Consider the following 25,033-nt stretch of genomic DNA (forward strand, 5'->3'; position numbering starts at 1 on the left):
ATACAATTTATAATTATAATTGTGCACCCAATTATAATTAAAATGTGCTGCAAAATATTATTCTTTTTTATTTTTAAAAATCATATGAAAATGCAAAAAGCTTCTTACCTAATAGGATATGTGAAAAAGGCAGTGGGCTGGATAAGGTTTGCAGGTAGTTATTTGCTGACCCCTGGTTTAGAGCAAGCATTGTACTAAGAGTCAGAAGATAAGATTCTGCCTTTTCTTTCACTACTACTCACTGTTTGACCTACTTACCCCAAATCACTTATTTTTTTTCAAGTCTCAGTTTCCTCTTCAACAAATGAAGGAATTGAGTATTTTAATCTCTAAGATTTTTTTCTAGATCTATAGATCATAGAATCTACTATTCTGTGAAACACTCATTAGCCATCTAATTCCAAGTTAGATGTTAGCAATGAAGAGTTTCAAATTTCTTCAAAGATTTTTATAATCATTTATATTTCTTCATAACTGAATCAGCCAATTTAGCTACTTGTTAATACCAATTTTTAAAGGCTTGGTCAAGGAGGAAAGCAAAGTTAATTTATCTCCAATTTTGTTGCTCAGATGCTCAGTCATGTCCGACTCTTTGTGACCCCATGGACTATAGCCCACCAGGCTCCTCTGTCCATGGGATTCTCCAGGTAAGAATACTAGGGAGGGAGGCCATGTCCTTCTCCAGGGGAACTTCCTGACCCAGGGATCGAACTCTTTATCGCTTACATCTCCCACATTGGCAGGTGAATTCTTTACCAATAGCACCACCTGCAGAGAAGGCAATGGCACCCCACTCCAGTACTCTTGCCTAGAAAATCCCTTGGATGGAGGAGGCTGGTAGGCTGCAGACCATGGGGTCGCTAAGAGTCGGACACGACTGAAGTGACTTAGCAGCAGCAGCACCACCTGAGAAGCCCATAATTGCCCATAGATCTCATTTTTTCTGAGTTACTCACAGGCCTTGGAAATTCTGTAAAGTATTGTCTGCCATGTCTGCACCTACTGCAAGACACTTGCAGTTCTACAGGAAAAATGCCACACTCATATCCTCCTCTGGAATGCTTATACCTGACTCCACTTAGTCCTTAAAAGCTAGAACCTGTAATGATTAGAAGCATTTATAGGTTAACATCCTAAAGAAGTGTATGGGAAGCACTTATTGGGGTGAAAAGAAATGTCTACTTGTAATGTTATCATGCAATCATTTTACTGTTTCTGTGGGTAGTATTAGTTATCTTTCCTCACCTGCATAATGCACATTTTGTAGAGGAGCTGAAAAATAAACAGTGGCAGAAGGTTGAAGAAAAATTTTATGTCTTCCACAAGGAGCTCACTGTAGCGACCGCCATTTTTGTCCTTGGCATGGTCCAACCAGCTTGTCACACCTCCACCAAGGTGGGATACTGCAGACAACATGTTTTCAGTGCATTAATAAACACCCTAAATATTGTCAGGAGGGAGCAACCTGCAAATAATTGGAAATATTATATATTTAGTAAAGGAATATTTTTCAGTTTTCCAAAATATCTATCAGAAAGATAACAATGGTAAAGATGAAGGGCAGTAAAGTGAGAAGATTTTAGCACCCAAGGGGCTGAATTCAAAGGAACAAGCTTCTGACGAGGGTTCTGGCATCCTGGTGACCAGCCCAAGGTGGTGCCTGACAGCCGATGTAAAAAATGAAAAAGGTAAGATCAACGGGAGCATATTAAAAAGGGAAGAAAGGTGACAAAATATAGCACCAAAGTAAAAGATTTCAGAATCTCTCAGAAGCCTCTAACTTTAACACATTAATGAATGAGACAACCTGAACTTTCTTTTACAGCCTTAACACAAAGAACTGGTACTATTTTTTTTTAAATATAAATTGCCATATAAATAATCCTCACTTTCCTTGTCAGGTAGAAGGTGGTTTCTTATTTTGACATGTAGATGAAAGGAAATATATTCTCTGCTTTGGCTTTATCCTTGAATTTCAGACATAAGGTTAAACTTTGAACTCTTCAAATGACTTTATATATGTTGATAGTGTCACCAAAAGTTCAGATTAGATTAGCTGGCTTTTGACTTTTCCAGTAGTTTCCTCTGGGTTTATATGGCTGTTGCTTAGCATCAGAAGCATTTTATTGTTTTAGATATTTGCAATCACTTAACTGCTAGTGATTTGCAACCTCATTGTTGCTTCTTTTATGATCTTTCAAATTTCACCTTTTCATTGACTGCTAAATTGCTTCAGTCGTGTCCGACTCTGTGCGACCCTTGAGACGGCAGCCCACCAGGATCCCCCATCCCTGGGATTCTCCAGGCAAGAACACTGGAGTGGGTTGCCATTTCCTTCTCCAATGCATGAAAGTGAAAAGTGAAAGTGAAGTTGCTCAGTCGTGTCCGACTCTGAGCGACCCCATAGACCGCAGCCTACCAGGCTCTTCCGTCCATGGGATTTTCCAGGCAAGAGTACTGGAGTGGGGTGCCATTGCCTTCTCCGATTGACTCTATTAGGACTTCCTAATCCAATGACAGATAAGAGATCCTGGTTTAGTTAGCAGTTCAGAGGTGCCATCATGAATGTTTCAATGTTTCATAGCACTCCCTTAGACCAGATAAACCCTGCCTCAAATTACAAAGACACCAAACCATGGTTGCAGGATAAACAGTGAAATAAATAGGAACATGCTTGAGTTTCTCCAAAGAAGGCTGCTTTAGAAACTCAGAGTATATAGTTTGATCATCATTTTAAATATGTTCAAGTTTCCCATAATAAAATTCTAGAGGAAATGCATTGATTGTAACCAAGTTCATTTAAATGCCACAGTGTTGGTTTTCAGATTTAAATAAAGAATATTAATTTCTTTTTATGGTTATAGAGTGATGATATTGATTGGATCTGGTCTTTTCTTTAAGAGTTGTAATAGACCTATTATGTCAGTCTTTGATTAATTGAGGAAGCTGGGGGCCTGGTAATTGAATATGGAGCCTTTCACCTCTAAGTCACTGAATCAAATCCAGCCCAAATTGGTAGTGACCAAGAATGATTACAGCAGAGGCTCTTTGGCTGCCTCTGTGAAGTGTGTTGAGGTCAAGTGGAAGTATGTCGGGATAATTGCTGACAGGAGACAGGCTCATATCTACTGTCACTCTTGCCTTGTAGTCACTGTGGCCAGACTTGGATGAAAGGCCCCCAGAACTGAGAAGTCCAAAGGAGACAGACGTCCCTGTGAGTGGCCAAGGTTTGTGTCCCTTAACAATGAAATAATTGGGACATCTCTTTACTATTGGACGAAGAACTGCTCTATTAGGAAACTTTCTCAGCTATTTCAATTAGTTTACTTAAGGTTTTGGTAAGATGAGAACTAAAAATGTCTTGATGAACAGTCTAGAGACTGAATTTGAACAGGTCTGGGCTTGGAGACTTAACTTCCTGACATTTCCTTCTGATCCTGCTTCAGTTGCTCTTCAACCTGTTCTCTGCTCAACTCGTGAAACAGTACCCAGTAGTCAGAAGGGTCATTACTGGCATTGATCCAACTTACTCTGTGCTTTCAAATAGGCTTTATTATTAAATGATAACTGTTTGAAGGATAAAAGACTATTTCCAGAGGAATTTTCCCTAATTTCCTTCCTATGTTTTAAATTCAGGACTTTATTGAATATAATGTTTTAAACTCACTATTTCTTCTTCACATAAACAAATCACTATGTCTCAAGGAAAATTGGGATCTGCTTTTATGTGTGATAAATTGATATCTCCAATCTTATTAAATAATTAATATTGCTATCTTATTATTTCTAAAGAAAGGGAGTTTGAATTAGTGCTTCTGAAATTAGCTGTGTTAAAAGATAAAAGTTTTTTTAAAAAATTTCTCAACTATAATAGTCAATATATTTGTGAAGTATGATAAAATGAAATACCTAAGAAATAACATAAAAACAAAGATACAAAATATAAAACCTGATTATCTGATGATTAAATTCAACAGATATATGATGTAACTTTCCATAATACTTCTACTGTGTTTTCTCCTAGTGACTTTATTTTCTTTGTTACACCTTAGTAACAATTTATGATAAGCATTGCTTGATGGACCAAGTTTTCAGTAGCCTACCTTAAATACACACTTTGAAAAATGAATTTATTTAGACAAGTAAAAGTGTATCTGATATGGTGATATGTAACAATGAAAACAAAATGATTAAGAACAAGAAATGATTAAGTATGAACAAGATCTAAAATTTTAGCTAGCTCTTCAAGTGTGCATCAGTTCAGTTCAGTCACTCAGTCGTGTCCGACTCTTTGCGACCCCATGAATTGCAGCACGCCAGGCCTCCCTGTCCATCACCAACTCCCAGAGTTCACTCAAACTCATGTCCATCAAGTCGGTGACGCCATCCAGCCATCTCATCCTCTGTTGTCCCCTTCTCCTGCCCCCAATCCCTCCCAGCATCAGTCTTTTCCAATGAGTCAACTCTTCGCATCAGGTGGCCAAAGTACTGGAGTTTCAGCTTCAACATCATTCCTTCCAAAGAACACCCAGGGCTAATCTCCTTTAGAATGGACTGGTTGGATCTCCTTGCAGTCCAAGGGACTCTCAAGAGTCTTTTCTGACACCACAGTTCAAAAGCATCAATTTTCGGCTCTCGGTTTTCTTCACAGGCCAACTCTCACATCCATACATGACCACTGGAAAAACCATAGCTTTGACTAGACAGGCCTTTGTTGGCAAAGTAATGTCTCTGCTTTTGAATATGCTATCTAGGTTGGTCATAACTTTCCTTCCAAGGAGTAAGCGTCTTTTAATTTCATGGCTGCAGTCGCCATCTGCAGTGATTGTGCATAAGTGATGCCAAACAAATATGAATGCCAACATTCATTCATTCATTCAACATATTTTATTACATACCTACTATGTTCCAGTAACTTTTATGGTCCTTAAGAATATAGTAGTGAAGAAGATCTATAGGTCCCTGAGAAAACACTAAACAAGCTGGGAAATATTAGGTGAGTTCAGTGATGAAAACAAAGTGAAGTGATAAGATAGAGACTGTAGAAATAAGGTGTGCATGTCCGTGCTCAGTCATGTCAAACTCTTCGTGATCCCATGACTGTAGACCGCCAGGCTCTTCCATTCATGGCATTTCCTAGGCAAGAATACTGGAGTGATTTGCCATTTCCTACTCCAGGACATCTTTTCAACCCAAGAGTCAAACCTTCATCTCCAGTGTCTCCTCAATTGACAAGTGGATACTATATCACTGCTCTACCTGGGAAGCCTGGGGTAGGGTGTAGACAACACCTAAAGAGTTGAAATTTGAATTGAGAGTTGAATAGATTGGAAATAGGCAAAATGACCCAGAGGAAGCATATACCAAGCATGTCATGAAGTAGAAATTAGCTGGGAGTAGCTCAGAAACAGTAAAGGTCAATGAAGCTGTAGTTCAGAATGATGGAAGGAAATAAAGTCTAAGAATTGGTCAGGGTCAGACTTTACAGGCCAAAGTAAGGAACCTGGAGTTTATTTTTCATGTTATGAGAAACCATTAAGAAATTTTACACAGAGTAGATATAAGATATGATGTACGTTTTTAAAAAGTTACTCTGGAGCTCTGATAGTTGCGTGCATAATGGATTTTACGGAACAAGAGACAAAGATGGAAGACGGTTAACAGGTAGTGATGACTTGACCAGAGACCAGAAAGAAGAGAAGTGAACCGAATGGGATGTGTTTACATGTCAATGCCAAACCCCTAACTATGCCCCTCCCCAATCCTGCCTCCCTGGGAACCATAAATTAACTAAGTTTATAAATCTTTTTCAGTTTTATTAATGCCAAAGCCCTAACTATGCCCCTCCTCAATCCTGCCTCCCTGGGAACCATAAATTCACTCTCTAAGTTTATTAGTCTGTTTCAGTTTTATAAATAAGTTCATTTGTATCTTTTTTTAGATTCATATAAGTGATACCATTATGATATTTGTCTTTCTCTTCTGACTTATTTCACTCAGTATATACTGACAATCACTAAGTCCATCCATGCTGCCATAAATGGCATTATTTCATTCTTCTTAATGGCTGAGTTTTTATAATGTACACACTGCTATATTTAAAGTGGATAAACAATAAAGACCTACTGTATAGCACAGGGAACTCTACTCAGTATTGTATAACTACCTAAATGTGAAAAGAATTTGAAAAAGAATAGATATATGTACAACTGAATCACTTCACTGTACATCTGTAACACAACATTGTTAATCACCTATCATCTAATCACCTATACTTCAATATAAAATAAAAAGTTAAAAAAAGAATGAGAAGTGTTGTTGAAGAATCAACAGGATATTTTGACATGGGGAGAGGGTGAAGAAATGAGAAGATCTGAAGATTCTATTTCTATTCCCCTTACATGAAGATGGAAAAGGCAAGCACATTTGCAGTTGGATGAATTAAGAGTTGAGGTTTGGTCATCTTAAATTTGAGATGACCCCTAGATAACCAAATGAAAATGGTGAATAGGAAGTCAGGAATGTGAGATTCAAGATGAGGAGAGGTTAAATGAAACGGAGTGTTTGGTGTGGGTCACTTAAGGAAAGAGGGTAAAGAGAGAAGAATGGGATAAGAATAGGCCAAAGTAAGGAACCTGGAGTTTATTTTTCATGTTATGAGAAACCATTAAGAAATTTTACACAGAGTAGACATAAGATATGATGTACGTTTTTAAAAAGTTACTCTGGAGCTCTGATAGTTGCGTGCATAATGGATTTTACGGAACAAGAGACAAAGATGGAAGATGGTTAACAGGTAGTGATGACTTGACCAGAGACCAGGAAGAAGAGAAGTGAACCGAATGGGATGGAATAAATTCCAGGACTCTGTTCCAATACTTTGGCCATCTGATGTGAAGAGCTGACTCAAGACCCTGATGCTGGGAAAGACTGAGGGCAGGAAGAGAAGGGGACGACAGAGGACGAGATGGTTGGATGGCATCCATGGACATAAGTTTGAGCAAACTTTGAGAGATAGTAAAGGACAGGGAAACCTGGAATGCTGCAGTCCATGGGGTTGCAAAGAGTTGGACACAACTGAGTGACCGAACAACAACAACTCCATTAGGAGACTATAAGAATGAGAAAAGGTGGCCAAGGAGAAAGAGTGGACAATGAACCAGATGGACTGTTAGTCAGAGGAAAGAGGAAGTAATAAACCTAATTGATAAGGTGAACTGAGAGGGAGCCAGTAAGGAGGCAGGAAAAGGAACTATGCTGTCATCTGTCTATGCAGAGGGAGCATCCATTATCCATTCAAACTGTAACTATCCCTGAGTGTCAGGAGGGAAGTTCCACTGAAAACATCTATACCTAAACATCATACCACATTCTTGGATTAATCTATTACGCTTAATAGGAAACTCAAGCCTTCTGTAAAAATAATATTGTGTGTCGTGTAGACTCAGCCTTTAGAAAAATCCATTGTCATTATAATCCTCAAATTGCTTTTCTACACCAGGAGCAGAAACGGGAAGTTGAAAAAAAAACCTGAAATGAAAATGCAACCGAAACTTCAAGCCCCAGTTTAAACGTGCATGGCAAACCCACCAGTGTGCACATTTTAAAATAAAACAGATGAGCTATTTTAAATGCTTATTGCCAAACTTAAAAGATTGTAACCATTACTATTAAAAAAAAAAAAACTTTAGAAAGCAATTTTTTAATTCTTTGTACCTTTAAGTCCTTGGCTCTGATGGTCTGCTCCTCTGACCTTGATCTAATCATGAATATCTACGCTACTTAATTATAATAAAAAATCCTACATTGCACTCTAGATGGTAGATGCACTTTTTTTCCTTCTTCTTCTTCTTTGGTCACCTGCCAGTTCTCAAAATTACAGCAGTGGGAAGAAATGCAAATGAAGACTGTGCTTGAGAGCTAAACATAATGGAATGCATGGTCCACATTTGAAAAGTTACCTTAAAATAAAAGGTAGCATATAAAAAATCATTTCTTTAAGGTCACCTATGGCTTTGAATTACAGCTTTGAGGAAGTTCCAATTTAGTCATCAGAGAGGAAGAAGCCAAAATAAGGATGATATACTTTTCTAAAGGGAAGACAGAGTTTTACTTTACCATAGTTGGGTGATTGTATAACTTTGAAAAATAAAACAAAACAAAGCAAAGCAACTCCAAAATATTCATTTTATAGAGTATTATGTAAAGTAAACCGCTGGTGAACATTTTGTAACTTTACCTGCAACGAATACAATTTTTTCTTGTAACTGGCCAAAGAAAGTTTACCTTATCACATGTTAAAATATGTAGGATGTGAAATACAGTAGTCTGGCAGTAAACAGAGCTGATCAAATTTGTATTACATGAAGAAGTAGTTCTTTATTCAGATGAATATATACTTTCCAATAGGAGATTATGAAGCAAATGGTTGGATGCTGAATAGTTGTTTAGAAAATCTGAATGTAAAAATTATGTATAAGCTTCCCTGTTGGCTTAGTAAGTAAAGAATCTGCCTGCAGTGCAGGAGACCCATGTTTGATCCTTGGCTTGGGAAGAAGCCCTGGAGTAGGAAATGGCAACCTGCTCCAGTATTCTTGCCTGGAAAATTCCATGGACATAAGAGCCTAGTAGGCTGCAGTCCATGTGTTGCAAACAGTCAGACTCTACTGAGTGACTAACACATTCACAAAAGCAGAATTACTTGACAGTTACATACTCCAGAATATGCCAAAGTGGTCTTTTGACAAAAGTTTATACTTCCTTTACATTTTCCTCTTTTTTGCCTTTTGGAGCTGAGAGGATCTCTCAGACATCTTTTTGCATAATGAACCCATTCCACAGACTGCCAGGAGGCTGTGTACTGCCCAGCTGTGACTGACAGAGCACAGAGCTCTGAGAAACAAGGCAGAGGCTTCCAGGGTAATGCTTCCCCTGTCTCACTGCGTCAGTACGTACTGTAAAAAAAAACAAGCTCTAGCCTGAGAAAAGTAAGATCTGGGTTCTGGTTCCACATCAGCCATTGCCTGTGACGTCTTGGCAACTCATTGAATTCAATTATGTCTCATCTTCTGCACTCAGTTTAACAATAATAAATGCTGAACATTTACTATATTCCAAGTATGTATACGACACAGGAATTTTCTTTTATAATTAAATTTATTTATTTTTAATTGAGGGCTTCCCTTGTGGTTCACCTGGTAAAGAATCTGCCTGACGTGCTGGAGACCTGGGTTTGATCCCTGGGTTGGGAAGATCCCTTGGGGAAGGAAAAGGCTACCCGCTCCAGTATTCTGGCCTGGAGAGTTCCATAGACTGTATGGTCTGTGGGTTCACAGGGTCGGACACGACTGAGCGACTTTCACTGATTTTTAATTGAAGGAAAATTGCTTTACAGTACTGTGTTGGTTTCTGCCAAACTGACACATGAATTTTTAACTGTATTCAGAAATAGATCATTTCAACACAACGTGCTAAGTGGAAAAGTAAAGCTCGGGATGGTACAAGAGCAGAAACAAAGCCCATGGAGTATAGTCTGTAAAATGAAACACTGTGCCCTTCTTGCTCACTTCACTGATATGGGGTGAAAGGAAGTACCAGTGGTGAATGTGCTTAATTTTAAAAAATATAACTTCTTGCATTGCCATTAGTGGTAGCTGTATAGATAAGGGGTAGAAGTAGGGGTAACAGTCAAGGTACTACTGAAAGTAAAATGTGTTAGAAATTAAGATCAGAGTTTTTTTAAACAAGAGAGATAATATGAACAGAGTGACTGATCAAAGGAAGAGAACAGAAATTCCAGAAATGCAAGTGGTGGTATACAGGAAGGTGGCATCTCAAAGCAGTGGGAAAAAATATGCTTTCTAATAAGAGGCCGGGTAATACGACAGTCATACGGAAAAAGATAAAATTGAGTTCACTCTTAAAACTTATTCTAATACAATTTCCAAATGGGTCACAGATATAAAGGTAAATATATATATATATATATATATATATATATATATATGCCAAAAGAAATATGAATGAATTCTTTTATAATTTGGGAGTGAGGAAAACTTTTTCACCAAAGTTCAAAATCTAGAAACATAAAGAAGATAGGTAAATTTTATTTCAAACATAAACTATGCAAAAGACAAAGCATAAGGACAAAAGTCTTGTGCATGGAAGGGCTCTACCAGTGGCTCAAGGGCAAAGAATCCACCTGAAACGCAGGAGGTGCGGGTTCAATCCCTGGGTTGGGACGATCTCCTGGAGAAGGAAATGGCAACTCACTCTAGTATTCTTGCCTGGGAAATCCCATGGACAGAGGAGCCTGGTGGGCTACAGTCCACAGGGTCACAAAGAGTCAGACATGACTTAGCAACTCAACAACAGCAACCTTGTAGTGCTGTTCATCACAGCACTATTTACAGCAGTAGACCATGGAAGCAACCTAGATGTCCATCGACACATGAATGGATGAAGAAATTGTAGTACATATATAAAATGGACTATTACTCAGCTACAAGAAGATATGAATTTGAGTCAGTTCTAATGCAGTGGATGAACCTGAAGCCTATTATAAAGAGTGAAGTAAGACAGAAATATTATATATTAATGCATATATATGGAATCTATGGGCTTCCCAGGTGGCACTAGTGGTAAAGAACCCGCCTGCCAATGCAGGAGACATAAGAGATGAGGGTTCAATTCCTGGGTTGGGAGGATCCCCTGGAGGAGGGCATGGCAACCCTCTCCAGTATTCTTGCTGGGTGAATCCTGTGGACAGAGAAGACTGGTGGGCTACAGTCCAGTCCACAGGGTCACTAATAGATGACCTGCTAGTTGTTTTTAACAATAGGTTAAAAACAACTAATAGCTCATCTTTGGAAGACACTGAAGTTCACCTCATTAATTTAAAAATCTAAAATGAGAGGGAAAGAATTAGACATTTATCTTCTTTTCCTTACACAAACTACTTCTGTGTAATGAAATATTTATTGAGAATATATTTCAGCTAATAAAATTTCTCTTTATAGAATTATTTCAGCTAATAAAAGAGGAAGAAATATAAAATATCACCAAACTGCAACCCCCAATGGGATCATAGATTTAGACAAAAATTAACAATGGGTATTGACCCTGCAAAAGCAGATAATGAGACAGTGTGAAGTACCTAACACCATCTGTGAAGGAATTTTGCCAAAAATGAAAAATCTGAATCTGATCAAGAATCTATGTCTGTCAGACATTTTAGGGGAAATAAAAAGGGAAAACCTTTTGGATGACATTAAATGGATGAAATCAGCAAAATTCAGATTATGCGAAATGTTCAGATTTCTTAAGGAAAAAAATATAGAAAGGAGAGAAATAGAGATGAAGGGGGAATATATATGGTTTAAGGGACATAGCTGCCATTTGGAATATATGGGCCTTATTTGGATTTCATTTGAATAAATTATAAAACAAAACAAAATAAACAGATTTTAAAAGAGAAATAGATTTTTTTAACAGATACTTGATCATCTTAAGAAATTCTCTGTGTGCGTTAATGACATTGTGATTATATTTTTAAAGTATTGAGCATATAATTAGCTTTTTATACACACACATATGAAGCACTGTAATATTTAGTTCTTGCTTCAGAACTACCAATAGGGATGGGGAAAAAATGAGCAGAAATGAATTGAGAATTGTTGAAGCTGAGAGCTAGATAGAAGGGTTCATATATGATTTTTTTCTACTTTTGTTTATGAAGTAAGTGACAGACTCTATAAATTCTGTGAGTTGAAAGTGAAATTATACGGAACCTAAGAGGAAGAAGATGCATCAAGAAAACCATAAAAACAAACAAACAAAAAAATGTAAAGTGAGATTTACTTACATTTTTCTGGCTGGTAAATCAGGTTATAGTGCATCATATAAAGAGTTATCAGAGCCATAAGTGTAGACATAAAAGGAATAAGTAAAACCAGGGCCCAGGCCCCTGAGTATTGGATATAAGATATTCCCAGAAAGACCACAGTTGCATTCAGGTTCATGATGCAATAAAACCTGGGAATCAAAAACAAAAATAAAATTGCTATTGAGTAACTTCATATAATAATTGCTAATTCTTTCAATAAACATAAGCTATAAAGTAGTAGCATATGAGGCAAGCTAGATTTTGCAAATATTGTTTATTAGCTTTCTTTTTTCAAATTCCATTTTTTAAATTTTTATAAAAATTTTCAAGGTTATTCTCCATCTATAGTTGTTACAAAACAGTGGCTCTATTCCCCATGTTGTACAAATACATCCTTGTAGCCTATCTTACATACAACAGTCTGTACCTCCCACTCCCCCAGCCTCTATATTCCCCTGCCCCATAACCACTAGTTCATTCTCTGCATCTGTGAGTCTGCTTCTCTTTTGTCATATTCACTAGTTTGTTGCATTTTTTAGATTCTATATATAAGTGAAATCATACAGTTTTGTCTTTCTCTATCTGACTTATTTCACTTGACAAAATACCCTCCAATTCCATCCATGTTGCTGCAAATGGCAAAATTTCTTTCTTTTTTATGCCAAGTAGTATTCCATTGTATGTATATACCACATCTCCTTTATTCATTCATCTGTTGATGGACACAGGCTGTTTCCATAACTTGGAAACTGTAAATAATGTTTCTATGAATATTGGGGTGCATGATTCTTTTCAAAATTAGTGGTTTGGTTTTTTTTTTTTTTTTTCAGATATATCTACCCAGAAGTGGAATTGCTGGGTTATATGGTAGTTCTATTTTTGATTTTTTGAGAAACCTCCATGCTGTTTTCCACAGTGGCTGTACCAATTTACATTCCCACCCATAGTGCCCAAGGGTTCCCTTTCTTCCACATCCCTACCAACATTTGTTATTTGTGTTCTGTTTGATGATAGATGTTCTGAGGGGTGTGAAGTGATATTAATATCTCATTGTGGTTTTGATTTGCATTTCCTTGATGATTAGATATGTTGAGCATCTTTTCATATGCCTGTTGGCCATCTGCATCTTTGTTTATTAGCTTTCTTATTAAGTACATACTTATTAAGCGGGGTCTGGTTGCTTACTGCTCAACAGCCAATAAAGAGGCAAAGTTGGTAGAAAGGAAAAATTGCTTTGTTTTGGGTGCCACCAACTAGGGCAGGGGGCTTCCCTGCTGGCTCAGTTGGTAAAGAATCTGCCTGCAGTGCAGGAGACCTGGGTTTGATCCCTGGGTAGGGAAGATTACCTGGAGATGGAAACGGCAACCCACTCCAGTATTCTTGCCTGGGAATTCCCATAGACAGAGGAGTCTGGCAGGCTAAGTCCATGGGGTCACAAAGACCCCGGACACAACAACCAGGGAAGGGGGAGAGCAGACTCCTGTCCAAAGGCTGACTCCCCTCCACTGACAATCAATGGTCAAGAGCTTTTATCAGCAGAAGAAGGGGGGTACATATAGAAACAGTACAGTGAATCTGAGAGTCATCTTGAAATTGGTCATATGGTGGTCTGACCAATGTCATCTTGTCAATTTAAGTTTTGAATATGTATGCACCCATGAAATGATCACCCCATTCAAAATCTTGAACATCTACTCTCCATAACTGACCTGGAAAAGTAATCAAATGTCAAGCATGGTCATGCCCAGCAAGCTGACTGACTATAATCTACTAATAGTGATTTATATATCACCATGCAGGGGAGGTACAATGTTAGAATTTTCTAGGACAATGGGATAGAGTCCCTTGGCTCTACCTCAGGTCATCTTTAATGCTTCTTCAAGCCGGACACTTGAACTGTGGCTGGTAATAACAAAGAGAAGCTGGAGCTGCAAGCAATGCTATAGTCCTTTTAATTTTTAAGAAACCCTGTTTCAAATGCTAAGTATTGCAGAGAAATCCAAGAGGACTCCCTGAGACTCTTCAGTACACCCACTGGGGAATGTAAATGGAATTACTTTAAAGAGGGTCAAGGAAAATTACAATTCTTCCAAGACTTACATCTTGTGAAATATAGTTATAAACCAAAGAATTATAGTGCTGAATATCTCTGTATAGGAAGAGATTTCACATAAAGTACTAAGTGTATTTTAACAAATGTCACCCGACCTATTTGATTGTGTAATTTTCTAAAAGAATTGCTTAGTACAATCACGTTTTATATATGTCTTTGTTGACCCGTGGACAGGACAAGCCATAGATAATTAAGGGTAAAATTATATATGTATCAACTGTAAAAAAAAATAAAAGAAATAAAAATCCACAGTCTTCAAACTCACCATTAAGACTCCTTTCATCTCATAGCTCACTAGCAAATTGAATATATAAAGCACCTCTCGCACAGAAAGTCAGAGAGCAAAGCACTAAAGCAAAATAAATACCAGTGATTAAGGAAAATTGAAAGCAGCAGTAAAAATATGTTTCTTTAGTCTACTTTTAAACACAGACTGGGAACTGCAAATAATTGGGAGTATATATAAATGGTAATTTTTTTTTTGGTCTTCATGATTCCACAGTGTTGAATACAAATAAAGGGGAAAAACCTTATCGCTGCAAAATTTAGCAAACCTTTTGGGATTAATAATTTTTAAAATTCGCCATAATTTATTTAGTAATAGTTTTTAAAGTCACTCACATGTTTTGTCATTTTTTAGACTGACCAATTTTGACATGCTTCAAACTTATTTTAAGTGATTATAAGAGAAACAGTTTGAAATGGGCTTTCCATCCTATTTGAGAACATAATGAAAGAGGGGAGGAAAACTTCCAGGTCTCCCAAGCCTTAGTGGATAATTTTAAGAGTTCAGAGAGAATATGTTATTCTTCATGGAATGATACTGAGATAATTCACCAGGATTATGGTGGCTCTTCATCTGGATTTGTGGCTCTTCAATGGGTTAAAATTGAACTGTTTAGAAGAGTCAATGTAACAGTGGGGCGCTGATTTCATGGTGGATGCTGTTGTCAATCGGAGAAAGCGATGGCACCCCACGCCAGTACTCTTGCCTGGCAAATCCCATGGACGGAGGAGCCTGGTAGGCTGCAGTCCATGGGATCGCGAAGAGTCGGACACAACTGAGCGACTTCCCTTTCACTTTTCACTTTCATGCATTGGAGAAGGAAATGGCAACCCACTCCAGTGTTCTTGCCTGGAGAATCCCAGAGATGGGGGAGCCTGGTGGGCTGCCGTCTCTGGGGTCACATAGAGTCGGACACGACTGAAGCGACTTAGCAGCAGCAGCAGCTGTTGTCAGCCACTGCTTCTTTCAGCATGACCACTGGCCCACTGAAATACTTCAGAGAATAACCTAGCTGACATGAACTTGGAGAAAGAGAGACCAGAGGAAGTTTTGCAGTTTCTACTTAAAATTATTGGAGTATAGTTGATTTACAATGTTTGTTTTGGTTTCAAGTCTACAGCATAGTGAATTAGTTAAATAGTACATATATTCATTCTTTTTCAGATTCTTTTCCCACATTGGGTTATTACAGAATACTGAGTAGAGTTCCCTGTGCTGTACAATAGGTCCTTGTTGATTATCTATTATATAAATATAGTTGTGTGGGCTTCCCAGGTGGCTCAGTGTTAAAGAACCCGCCTGCCAATGCAGGATCCAGATTCGAGCCTTGGGTCAGGGAGATCCCCTGGAGAAGGAAATGGCAACCCATTCCAGTATTCTTGCTTGGGAAATCCCATGAACAGAGGAGCCTGGAGGGCTACAGTCCATGGGGTTGCAGAATAGGACATGACTGAACAATTAAACAATAGTAATATAGTAGTATCTGTGTGTTCATCCCAAGCTCCTAATTTATCCCTCCCTGCTAAGTTTCTTCTCTTTAACCATAAGTTTGTTTCCAAAATTAGTGAGTCTGTTTTTGTTTTGTAAATAAATTCATTTATATAATTTTTTCCTACTTTTCATCTATAAGTATTTTTCAACAATGCTATTAAAGAAAAGACAGCTTAATAAAATAAGATCATTGATTTTGGTGGACAGGCAGCACAATTTAAATAAAAGGTTTATTTTTAATTAAGAAATTCGGGGGACTGCTCCATTCTCTTTCTTTGCTCTCCCTGCCTCTCTCTTCTAACTTGCTCTCATTCCTTTTCTGTCTTTATTTCCCTTTCTTCTGTCAACATCCCAATTTTAACAGTTGTTAATGCTGTTGAAGAGAAAACCAGGCCTAAAATGATGTCACTTGGGCTAAAGTCCATGATACCAAACCTAGACTTAGATACATGACTTACTTGAAGTTTTGAGCCTCCCCAGAAATGTAATCAACCAGTCTGGAATTTTCTGGTCAGCATCAATGAAGTCATCTGTCTTGTGAACCTCTCCGTCCCTCAGGAGAAAAAGCAGCAATCTATGTGGTGCAACCCTTGCCATTCCCTTCCCAATACCCACTCCCAAAAGAAGATATTCTGACCCCAAAATAATGCTTTCTTTTCTTTTGCTAATAGCTCCCTTGCCCTACCCTTCTTTCTACAAAAGGCTTCCACTTCGTACAACCCTTCAAAGCACCATTCTGGTTGTTAGAAGAGATGCTCCCCAATTCATGAATGACCTGATAAAGCCCACTAGGTCTTCAAATTTACTCTGTTGCTTTTTTTAAAAAAAGGTGTATCATTTTCTCATTTTCTGAGTTTAAGATCTTTGAACCACTGCATGTTTATTGATGATAGTAATAATGATGATAATAATGATAATGTTGTGTTAATTACTATTGACACACCTACAGGTTAAAAGCCACCACACAGGCCTTAAGAAAAAGCAGGAGGCTGCAGGATCAGTAAGAAATGTAAGAAATTTCTTTTTTTTTTTTTCTCAATGTTTTTTAGTTTATCATTGTATGTCAGAGAGAAATTCTGAGTATTTTCTGAATGCTGACAATTTTGGCAAAGATAACAGAGGAGGTGCCTGTTGTTACTACGTTGAGTGGGCACATTTGTTACACTTGGCTGGAGCCCAGGCAAATAGAATTTTGGAAGGTCTAGTGGTTTTTTAAAAAACTGTTTACAAGCTATTCCTCAGTATTCAACTTAGAAGATATTCTGAGTGCAAGCATACCTTGAAGATATCAATACTATGGGTCTGGTTTCAGACCACCAAGATATAACAGGGGGCATGAAGTTTTTGGTGCAAAAACTTTTGGGTTTCCCAGTGTATATAAAAGTTATGTTTACACTGCGCTATAATGCATTAAATGTGCTATAGCATTATGCCTAAAAAAAATAATGTGTTTACCTTAATTTAAAAATATTTTATTGCTAAAAAATACTAACCATCATCTGAGCCTTGACTGCATGGTGGTAGTAACATCAAGGATCACTGATCACAGATCACCATAATAAATAAAATAATAATGATGAAGTTTACATACTATTAGAATTATCAGATGCTTCAGAGACACAAAGTCAGCAAAGGCTGTTGGAAAAAATGGCACCAATAGACTCGCTACACACAAGGCTGTCATTAACTTGCAATTTGTAAATTTTATGAAATTTACATTTCATAAAAATTTATAAATTTATGAACTTAAAAATTCTATTCCCTGTGAAGCACAATAAAGCAAAGCAATAAAAAGAGTTATGTCCATGTTAATGAGTACTAATAAGAAATGAGTTCTAATAAGACTATGCCAAGAAATGTTTTGATTTTGTTAGCTGAAATGTATCTTGTAAATTATGATTTTACCATTGCAGAATTGTGTAATTTCATATTTTGTTTTTCTCCTAAAGGATTAGGTAGGATTTCTCAATCAGGTAGATTTCTGGAGTGGTAAAGAAAAACTGTTATGAATTATCAAAATTTTCTGAAGCATCTTCATACAAAATAATTGCTTCCATTAGAGTTTAGCTCCATTTCTTTTAAAAAATCCAGACCATGTGTGGAATTCTCTTTTCTTAAGTCTCTCGAACTGTTATAAAAATTCTGAAGCACTTGGTAAAAATGCACATTCCTCAGCTATGCTCCCAGGAAATTCTGATCTGAGAAGTTGGAGGTAGGGACATTGGCAATGTTTTTTGTTTGTTTCATTTTTTAATTAATTTTTATTGGCATATCATTACTTTACAATGTTGTGTTAATTACTACTGTATGGCAAAATGAATCAACCATACACATACATATACCCTCTCCCTTTTGAATTTCCTTTCCATTCAAGTCATCATACTGCATTAAGTAGAGTTATGGGGAACATTTTTTAACAAAACCTCAAATGATTCTTAAAATCAGGCAACACTGCTTGAGAGCAGTGGTTCTCAAACCTAACTACTTAGGCAGCTTAAAAAAAAAGCCTCTGGTTCCCATCTCAAATTAACATGATCAGAATTTCTGGTGGCAGGGTCCAGGCATCAGTATTTTTAAGCTTTCCAGGACATCTAGGTTTGAGAATCACTTCTCTCAGGCAATACTCTAATACTCCCTGGTGGCTTAGCTGGTAAAGAACCCACCTGAAATGCAGGAGACCCAGGTTCGATCCCTGGGTTGGGAAGATGCCCTGGAGAAGGGAATGGCAACCCACTCCAGTATTCTTGCCTGGAGAATCCCATGGACAGAAGAGTCTGGTGGGCTACAGCCCATGGGGTTACAAAGAGTCAGACACGACTAAGTGACTAACTTTCACTTTCTCTCAGACAATACTTTAGTAAAATATTACAACAGGTTTGAAAAAAAAGGCTGTGGGATAATAATATTTTACCTCTAGTATTTTCCTAAGATAAAAAATATTAAATTTGAGCAAGTATTTTAAATCAGAACAGTTTAGTAGGAGACATATATTATGTAGAGTCAAACTTAGTACCAGATAATCAAAACTTCAGGGATGGAATAATTCAGTCTCTAGACTTCTACAAGAAATTTACCAATATCCTATTTGAGCCTTTACAGCATGTAGAATTCACTCTGGTAACTGGTTCACAACAGACTATGATATGCAGATGGGATGCAAATTATCAGGTGAAGTAAGCAAAGATATGAGTGAGTGTTAGTCGCTCAGTCATGTCCGACTGCGATCTCATAAACTGTAGCTCACCAGGCTTCTCTGTCCGTGGAATTCTCCAGGCAAGAATACTGGAGTGGGCTGCTAGTCCCTTCTCCAGGGGATCTTCCCAACCCAGAGATAGAACCTAGGTCTCTTGCATTGTGGACAGATTCTTTACCATCTGAGCCACCAGGGAAACCCAAAGTAGAGACGTGAGGGAGCAAGATTTAAGTTTAACTGTGGGAGGATTTAAAATTACGGCCATGAACAGACTTAATTATTCACCATTCAGTTTGCTTCCGGAAAAGATTCTGCACAGGTGTATTTACTCATATGATCTCCAGGATGGTAACTCTTAATTGTACACCTCAGAGTTTGGAAAATACTGAAAGAGCCAGGTTCAGTTCTGGGTGATGGCACAAGCAGAAGTTGGCAGATTACTGTGCCTCTTGATTTCAGGGAGCTTAGCTTTATTCTTTCAGTGAGGTACATATTTGAGGATAATCCAGTACCAGATGGTGATGTTGGCTGGGAGAGGTTTTCTCACCTACATTTGGCAGCTCCACTCGGAAGTGGTGCTTTCAATGCCTGAGACTTCCAGTCTACACTATTTCACATGATCGTTAGGTGGTAGAGATGCAATGACACATCTCATTAAGGGTCCCGTAACTATGAACATCTGACATCTGTGCTGAAACCGGAACTGGATGCAACCTTCAAGTGGTTATGGATTCAAGTGGCATGTTGCTTTTTCAAAAGCCACTACTGAAATTCATTATATTAACTAGGCTTGTCATTTCTAGGGGCATTTTTGACTTGAAGAAATAGATGATAAATCAAGGGGTGGCTCATTTTAAAGATGACCTTCTCCTAAATGGCCTTCCTCTTTCCCAGAAGTTGGACAATGACTTTAGCTGATGACTTATTCATCATTGAATAGCATTGGTCATAGCTACCCTGATTTGAAAACCTATAATGTGCCCTGGTACTTTGCGTAAAAACTCCACAACAGCCCTCCAAGGCATCCACATTCTGTGGTTGAGGGACCTGGGGCTTTGAGAGGTGAAGAAACTTGCTGAAAACCTAAGACACCTAAGTGACACAGCTGGGTTCCCGCCAGCTGCCTGGCTGCCCAGCAGGGGTTCTATCCATCTTGCTACCAGCCCCTGCAGTACGTACAAGAATAGAATGAACATTCATTTCTATAAACTGCAACAAGCAGCTGTTCATAAAAGTTTTTCCATAGTTTAGTATTTGAACTGAGAAAGAAAAAACAACCATCTTCAGCCTTCAAGGAGCTTATTATTTCTACAGTCTTTCATCATGTTAAAGAATAACACTCTGATTCTTTATATCCCTTTCTCAGAACCCTTAATTTAAAAAAAAATGTTGCATGATCCCTTTATTGGAGATTTTAATGAAATCAGAAAATAATAAGTAACCCAATCTAAAGGTGTTCATCTTAAATGTGGCCCGGCTCCAGAAATTCATTTTCACCCTATTCCTCATCCCCCTTTCCAATGTCCTAAAGCACAAACCCATTGGGTGTCCCCTCCGTTTCCCCGAGGAAATATTTCATTTATATAATGTCTCCTTTGTAATCAACGCTGAGAAATGTCACTTTGATTAAACACAATTCTGAATGACTAAGACCACAGTACAATAAATTCTCCAGAGCTATCTTTCAGAACAACTGATTGCTCTCTAGTCTTAATCCTCCAGAGTCTTATTTAATCAAAATGATGTTGCTAATTAAGGATTAAAACCTCCGAACAGAATAAAAAAGAAAGATTTTTCTTTCTCCTTTGGGCAGGTCAAGGAGGCAGAATTTGCTGTAAGAAGTAAAGAGTTCCTTCCACCTTTGGTAAAATAGCATAATTCTCTTTCAACTGGACTTAATCCAAAATAGGCCTGAGTGCTTTGTAATATTAATATAATATGGCAGGAGGGTGGGGAAAAGAAAAGGAAGGAAGAAAGAAAGACAGAAAGAAAAAAGGAAATGTCTCAGATAGCTACATGTAATAATACCTAAATAATATTTATTATAATTTTTTCATTTAATGCTTTAAATATGAGTTCTCTTTAGACATTTTGTCTGATGCTATTTCTGCTTTGCTTTTATCTATCGCTAACACTGGTGGAAAAGGCAATATTTTAGAAAGTGTTGCTAACTCGTTTCACAGAGAAGAGGAAGAAAGACAACATATCTCAGATATATCTGATATCCATCGATGAATGACAACAACAACAAAGTTCTCTACTAAGTGTTGAACTACATTTTCTTAAGATCAAAATTTCCATTCTTTTCTTGAATTTGCATTTGATAATTAAAATTGGTTCTTTAGAAACACATAACACTGTAAAAGAACTCACTGGGAGAGAAAGACTCATAGAAATGTGGTTTGATTTCTATGGACTAGAAATTCTGTCAGGTGCTGGGTGCCGGGGTCCAGCCCCCGGCTGATCCAGGGTATTTGAAGGAGAGACAGCATAGGCGACCTATTTATTTAAATATTTATCAAAGATATAAAGAGTAATAGAATGAGGATAGCTCAGTGAGGAAATTCAGTGGAGAAAAGCGGCTGAAATAAGGATAGCTCAGTAGGAAAATTCAGTGGAGAAAAGAGGCTGAGTAGCTTGGTTTACGCGGGAGACCAATAAAACTTCAAGACAAGAAGTTTGCACCACTTACGTAGGCCGCAGGCGTCCTTCCGTTCTCCCGAAGGAGAGGAGACACTGAGGCCTCCCCGGTCGGATCTTAGAAGCCCAGGCATAATTAGCAAGCATGGTGGGTTTCGCGCTCCAGATGGAGACTCAGCCAGAATTTGCGAGAGAGAGCGACATGGGGAGACCAAGTTTCGGTGAACAAGGCCTGCACTTTATTTTCCAAAGTAGTTTTTATACCTTAAGTTATGCATAGAGGATAATGGGGGAAGGGGTGGAGTCATGCAAGGACAGCAGTTCCTGATTCTAATCGAAGCCAGGCTTTCAAACTTATCATATGCAAAAGTTCAGGTGATTTACATCATCTTCTGGCCAGGAGGCCTGTTAACATTTTAAGAAACTTATTTTTCTCTAAAGGTGATTATTCCAAAGTCAGGCACCAGCCTCCAAAAAAGCATTGGACAAAGCTGCATTCCTATAGGGCAAAGGTGAGGTGGGCTCAATCAAGAATAGAATTAACTCAAGGGTCCAACGTTACAAACATTGAGGCTACTACTTACATTTCTATGCACCCATTATATCACTCAATACACTACCAAGGACACAGTAGGTAAGGAGTATGGAGACTTAGCAGCAAACATTGGCCCAATAAGTGAAAAACCGTTCACCAATACAATTTCTAATCAATCTTTTAACTACTCAAAAGAATCTGTGTTTAGACAGTTTAGAACATCTCCTGCCTCTCACAGTTGGGAGGCTCTGAACAATCATATGTGGCCGGAAAAACCTATTCAGGCAGGCTAGAGGACTTCCAAAGGAGTTTGTTGGTTGAAACACTGTCACACCCAGGAATTATTAACTGGAGCTGTAAGCTAACTCTTTTTTCAGAGAGAGGTAGTGGGGGACAGCCCCCCTGTGAAGTCAGAGGTGTTGCTGAGAGCACAAAGCAGAAAGTAGGCAGACTCTGGTTTGGGGGTAGATGCTCAAGAATTTCCAGTGGGGGACTCCTGAGGCTCGATCCCGCCTTTGCGTATGCCGAGCCTCCTTCCTCATGACCTTTGCCATGGGCAGAGCTCCTGCTCCTGGCAGTGATAGAATTCTAGTTGAGCTATTCCAGATCCTGAAAGATGATGCTGTGGAAAGTGCTGCACTCAATATACAATATGCCGGCTCCCGGCAGCTGGGGGTGGAGTGAATGTGAAATAGAGATGTTGGTTGATGTTTTAATGGATATTTAAGAAGTAAAATTCTTCTTCCATCCTTCTCATCTTCTTGCTGAATTTATAATCCCTGCCGAAATTAGTCTATTACAATGTAGACATAACTAAGAAAAACAAGTTATTGATTACTGCTATGTGCCATGTTCTTTACCAGCAATATACATATTATTACTTCTAAGAAAATCCAAGAAGAGGTATTATGATAACCCTTCAGAAATGGTTAAACTAAGAATAAATGACATTACTAAGATCAGGCAATTGTGTAGAGCTGAGATTTCCACCAAGGCCTGTTTGGCTCCAAACCATCTTCTATTCAATACGACACACCATCTCACACTTGTTTATGTGGAGGACAAATTCATCAATGTGTTTCAAGAAGGTGCCGTTAAGCTGTTATTGGTCTATACCTGACACATAGGCTCCTGGGACTACTGGCTTAATCACTGTCACAGGTATTATCTCACTGTCACCCAGCCCAATCAATGGCAAAGGCTGAATGACTGCCATCAAAATGGACCCAGAGAGCAAACAATGAGAAATGCACAAAGGGAAAAGGATGTTATAAGCCTGTTTTCTCTCCTAGCTAGCTCTACTTACCAGTTAAAAAGGGATGTTCGTTTCTGGGATCCACACTCCTGAAGGCTGTAGCACCCAATGGACAGACTACAGCTCTGATTCCTCCTGTGCCGAGGCAGACGGCCAGCAGTGCTACATGAAACGGCCTTGTCTGCTCTTTTTTGGGTACGTTGTTAATCAGATGGTGAGTGCCTATGTAGAAATCCTCCAAGGGAAAGGCAGCCACAGATAATAAGGCAGTGCCTGTAGATGCAGAAAAAGAGAAATAAATATGCATAGACCACTGACTCACCAAAGCACACCAGAAATAAAGTTTTTCTTCTGAATGTAGCCTCGTCTTGTGATAGTCTTATTAAAATATTAATCATGGCAATTCTGGAGGCAATATAATTTTCCTAAAAGTAAATATTTCCCTCAATATGTGTTTTTAATGAATCCAGAGTCCTAGTTTATTTTTCCCTCAAACTCAAACCACCTCTCAGAATATATAAACAAATCATGTCCATTTGGGAGGAACTTTTTATTTTGTATTGGAGTATAACCGATTAACAATGTTCTGATAGTTTTAGGTGAATAGCAAAGGGACTCAGCCATACATATACACACACTGCTATGTTTAAAACAGATAATCAACAAGGACCTATTGTATGGCACATGGAACTCTGCTCAGTGTTATGTGGCAGCCCGTATGGGAGAAGGGTTTGGGGGAGAACAAATCAAGTCCATTTAAACAAAATTAAAACAATTCAGAAACACCTGATGTGAGATAATAAAGATGTTTGCACTCCCACCCCTCAGAGAAAACCATCTTTCACAACGATTATTTGTTCCTAATCAATAGAGACAGAAAATGCTATGATCTTAAGCAACTCAGAAGCCTGTTAAAGAAAACTTTTGGGGTTTTTTTTTTTTTAACATGAAATGCTTATATTTTTCTTTTTTAAATTTTTTGTTGGAGTGTAGTTACTTTACAATATTGTGTTAGTTTCCACTGTATAGCAAAGTGAATCAGCTCTACGTCTACACATACATATACATATATCCCCTGTTTTTTTAAATTTCCTGATGTCCATCAACAGAGGAACGGATAAAGAACACGCGGTACACAATATACAATGGTGTATTACTCAGCCATAAAAAGGAAGGAAGTTGGGTCATTTGTAGAGGCACGTGTGAACCTAGAGACTATCATACAGGGCGAAGTAAGTCAGAAAGAGAGAAACAAATACCGTATATCAACACATATATGTGGAATCTAGAAAAATGATATAGATGATCTTATCCACAAAGGTGATTGGCATTGATGTATATGTACACTGCTATGTAGTCTGTTACCAAGTAAAAAAGAGTAAATCATGCTTAAATACCTCTTCATCAGAAAATACTCCCTGATACAGAACAGCCGCCTTGTCACTATCTAGTCTGTCCTGTCCACTCCCCCAGCTTTATTTTTCATCATTGTGCATTACCACCCAACAAAATAGCTATTTCTTGATTTTCTTGTGTCCCATTTGAGAAAGTTAACTTCATAAGAAAAGAGACTGCCTTCTTCTCTGTTACATTCCAGAACCTGGAACAATGCCTAGTAGTCAACAAGAAACATTTG

At 38.1% G+C, this 25,033-nt stretch overlaps 1 protein-coding gene across 1 annotated transcript in view; it reads right to left on the reverse strand.

Moving 5' to 3' along the window:
* Positions 1-25,033, reverse strand: part of SLC15A5 (solute carrier family 15 member 5) — a 96,000-nt gene that overhangs the window by 69,435 nt on the left and 1,532 nt on the right. The window contains 5 exon segments of the mRNA XM_055566154.1: positions 1,246-1,400; positions 1,403-1,465; positions 11,864-12,033; positions 23,449-23,497; positions 23,500-23,670. Of these exon segments, the coding sequence (XP_055422129.1) occupies positions 1,246-1,400; positions 1,403-1,465; positions 11,864-12,033; positions 23,449-23,497; positions 23,500-23,670 (608 nt within the window).

The sequence above is a fragment of the Bubalus kerabau genome, chromosome 1, assembly GCF_029407905.1.
Source record: "Bubalus kerabau isolate K-KA32 ecotype Philippines breed swamp buffalo chromosome 1, PCC_UOA_SB_1v2, whole genome shotgun sequence".
Lineage (NCBI taxonomy): Eukaryota > Metazoa > Chordata > Mammalia > Artiodactyla > Bovidae > Bubalus > Bubalus kerabau.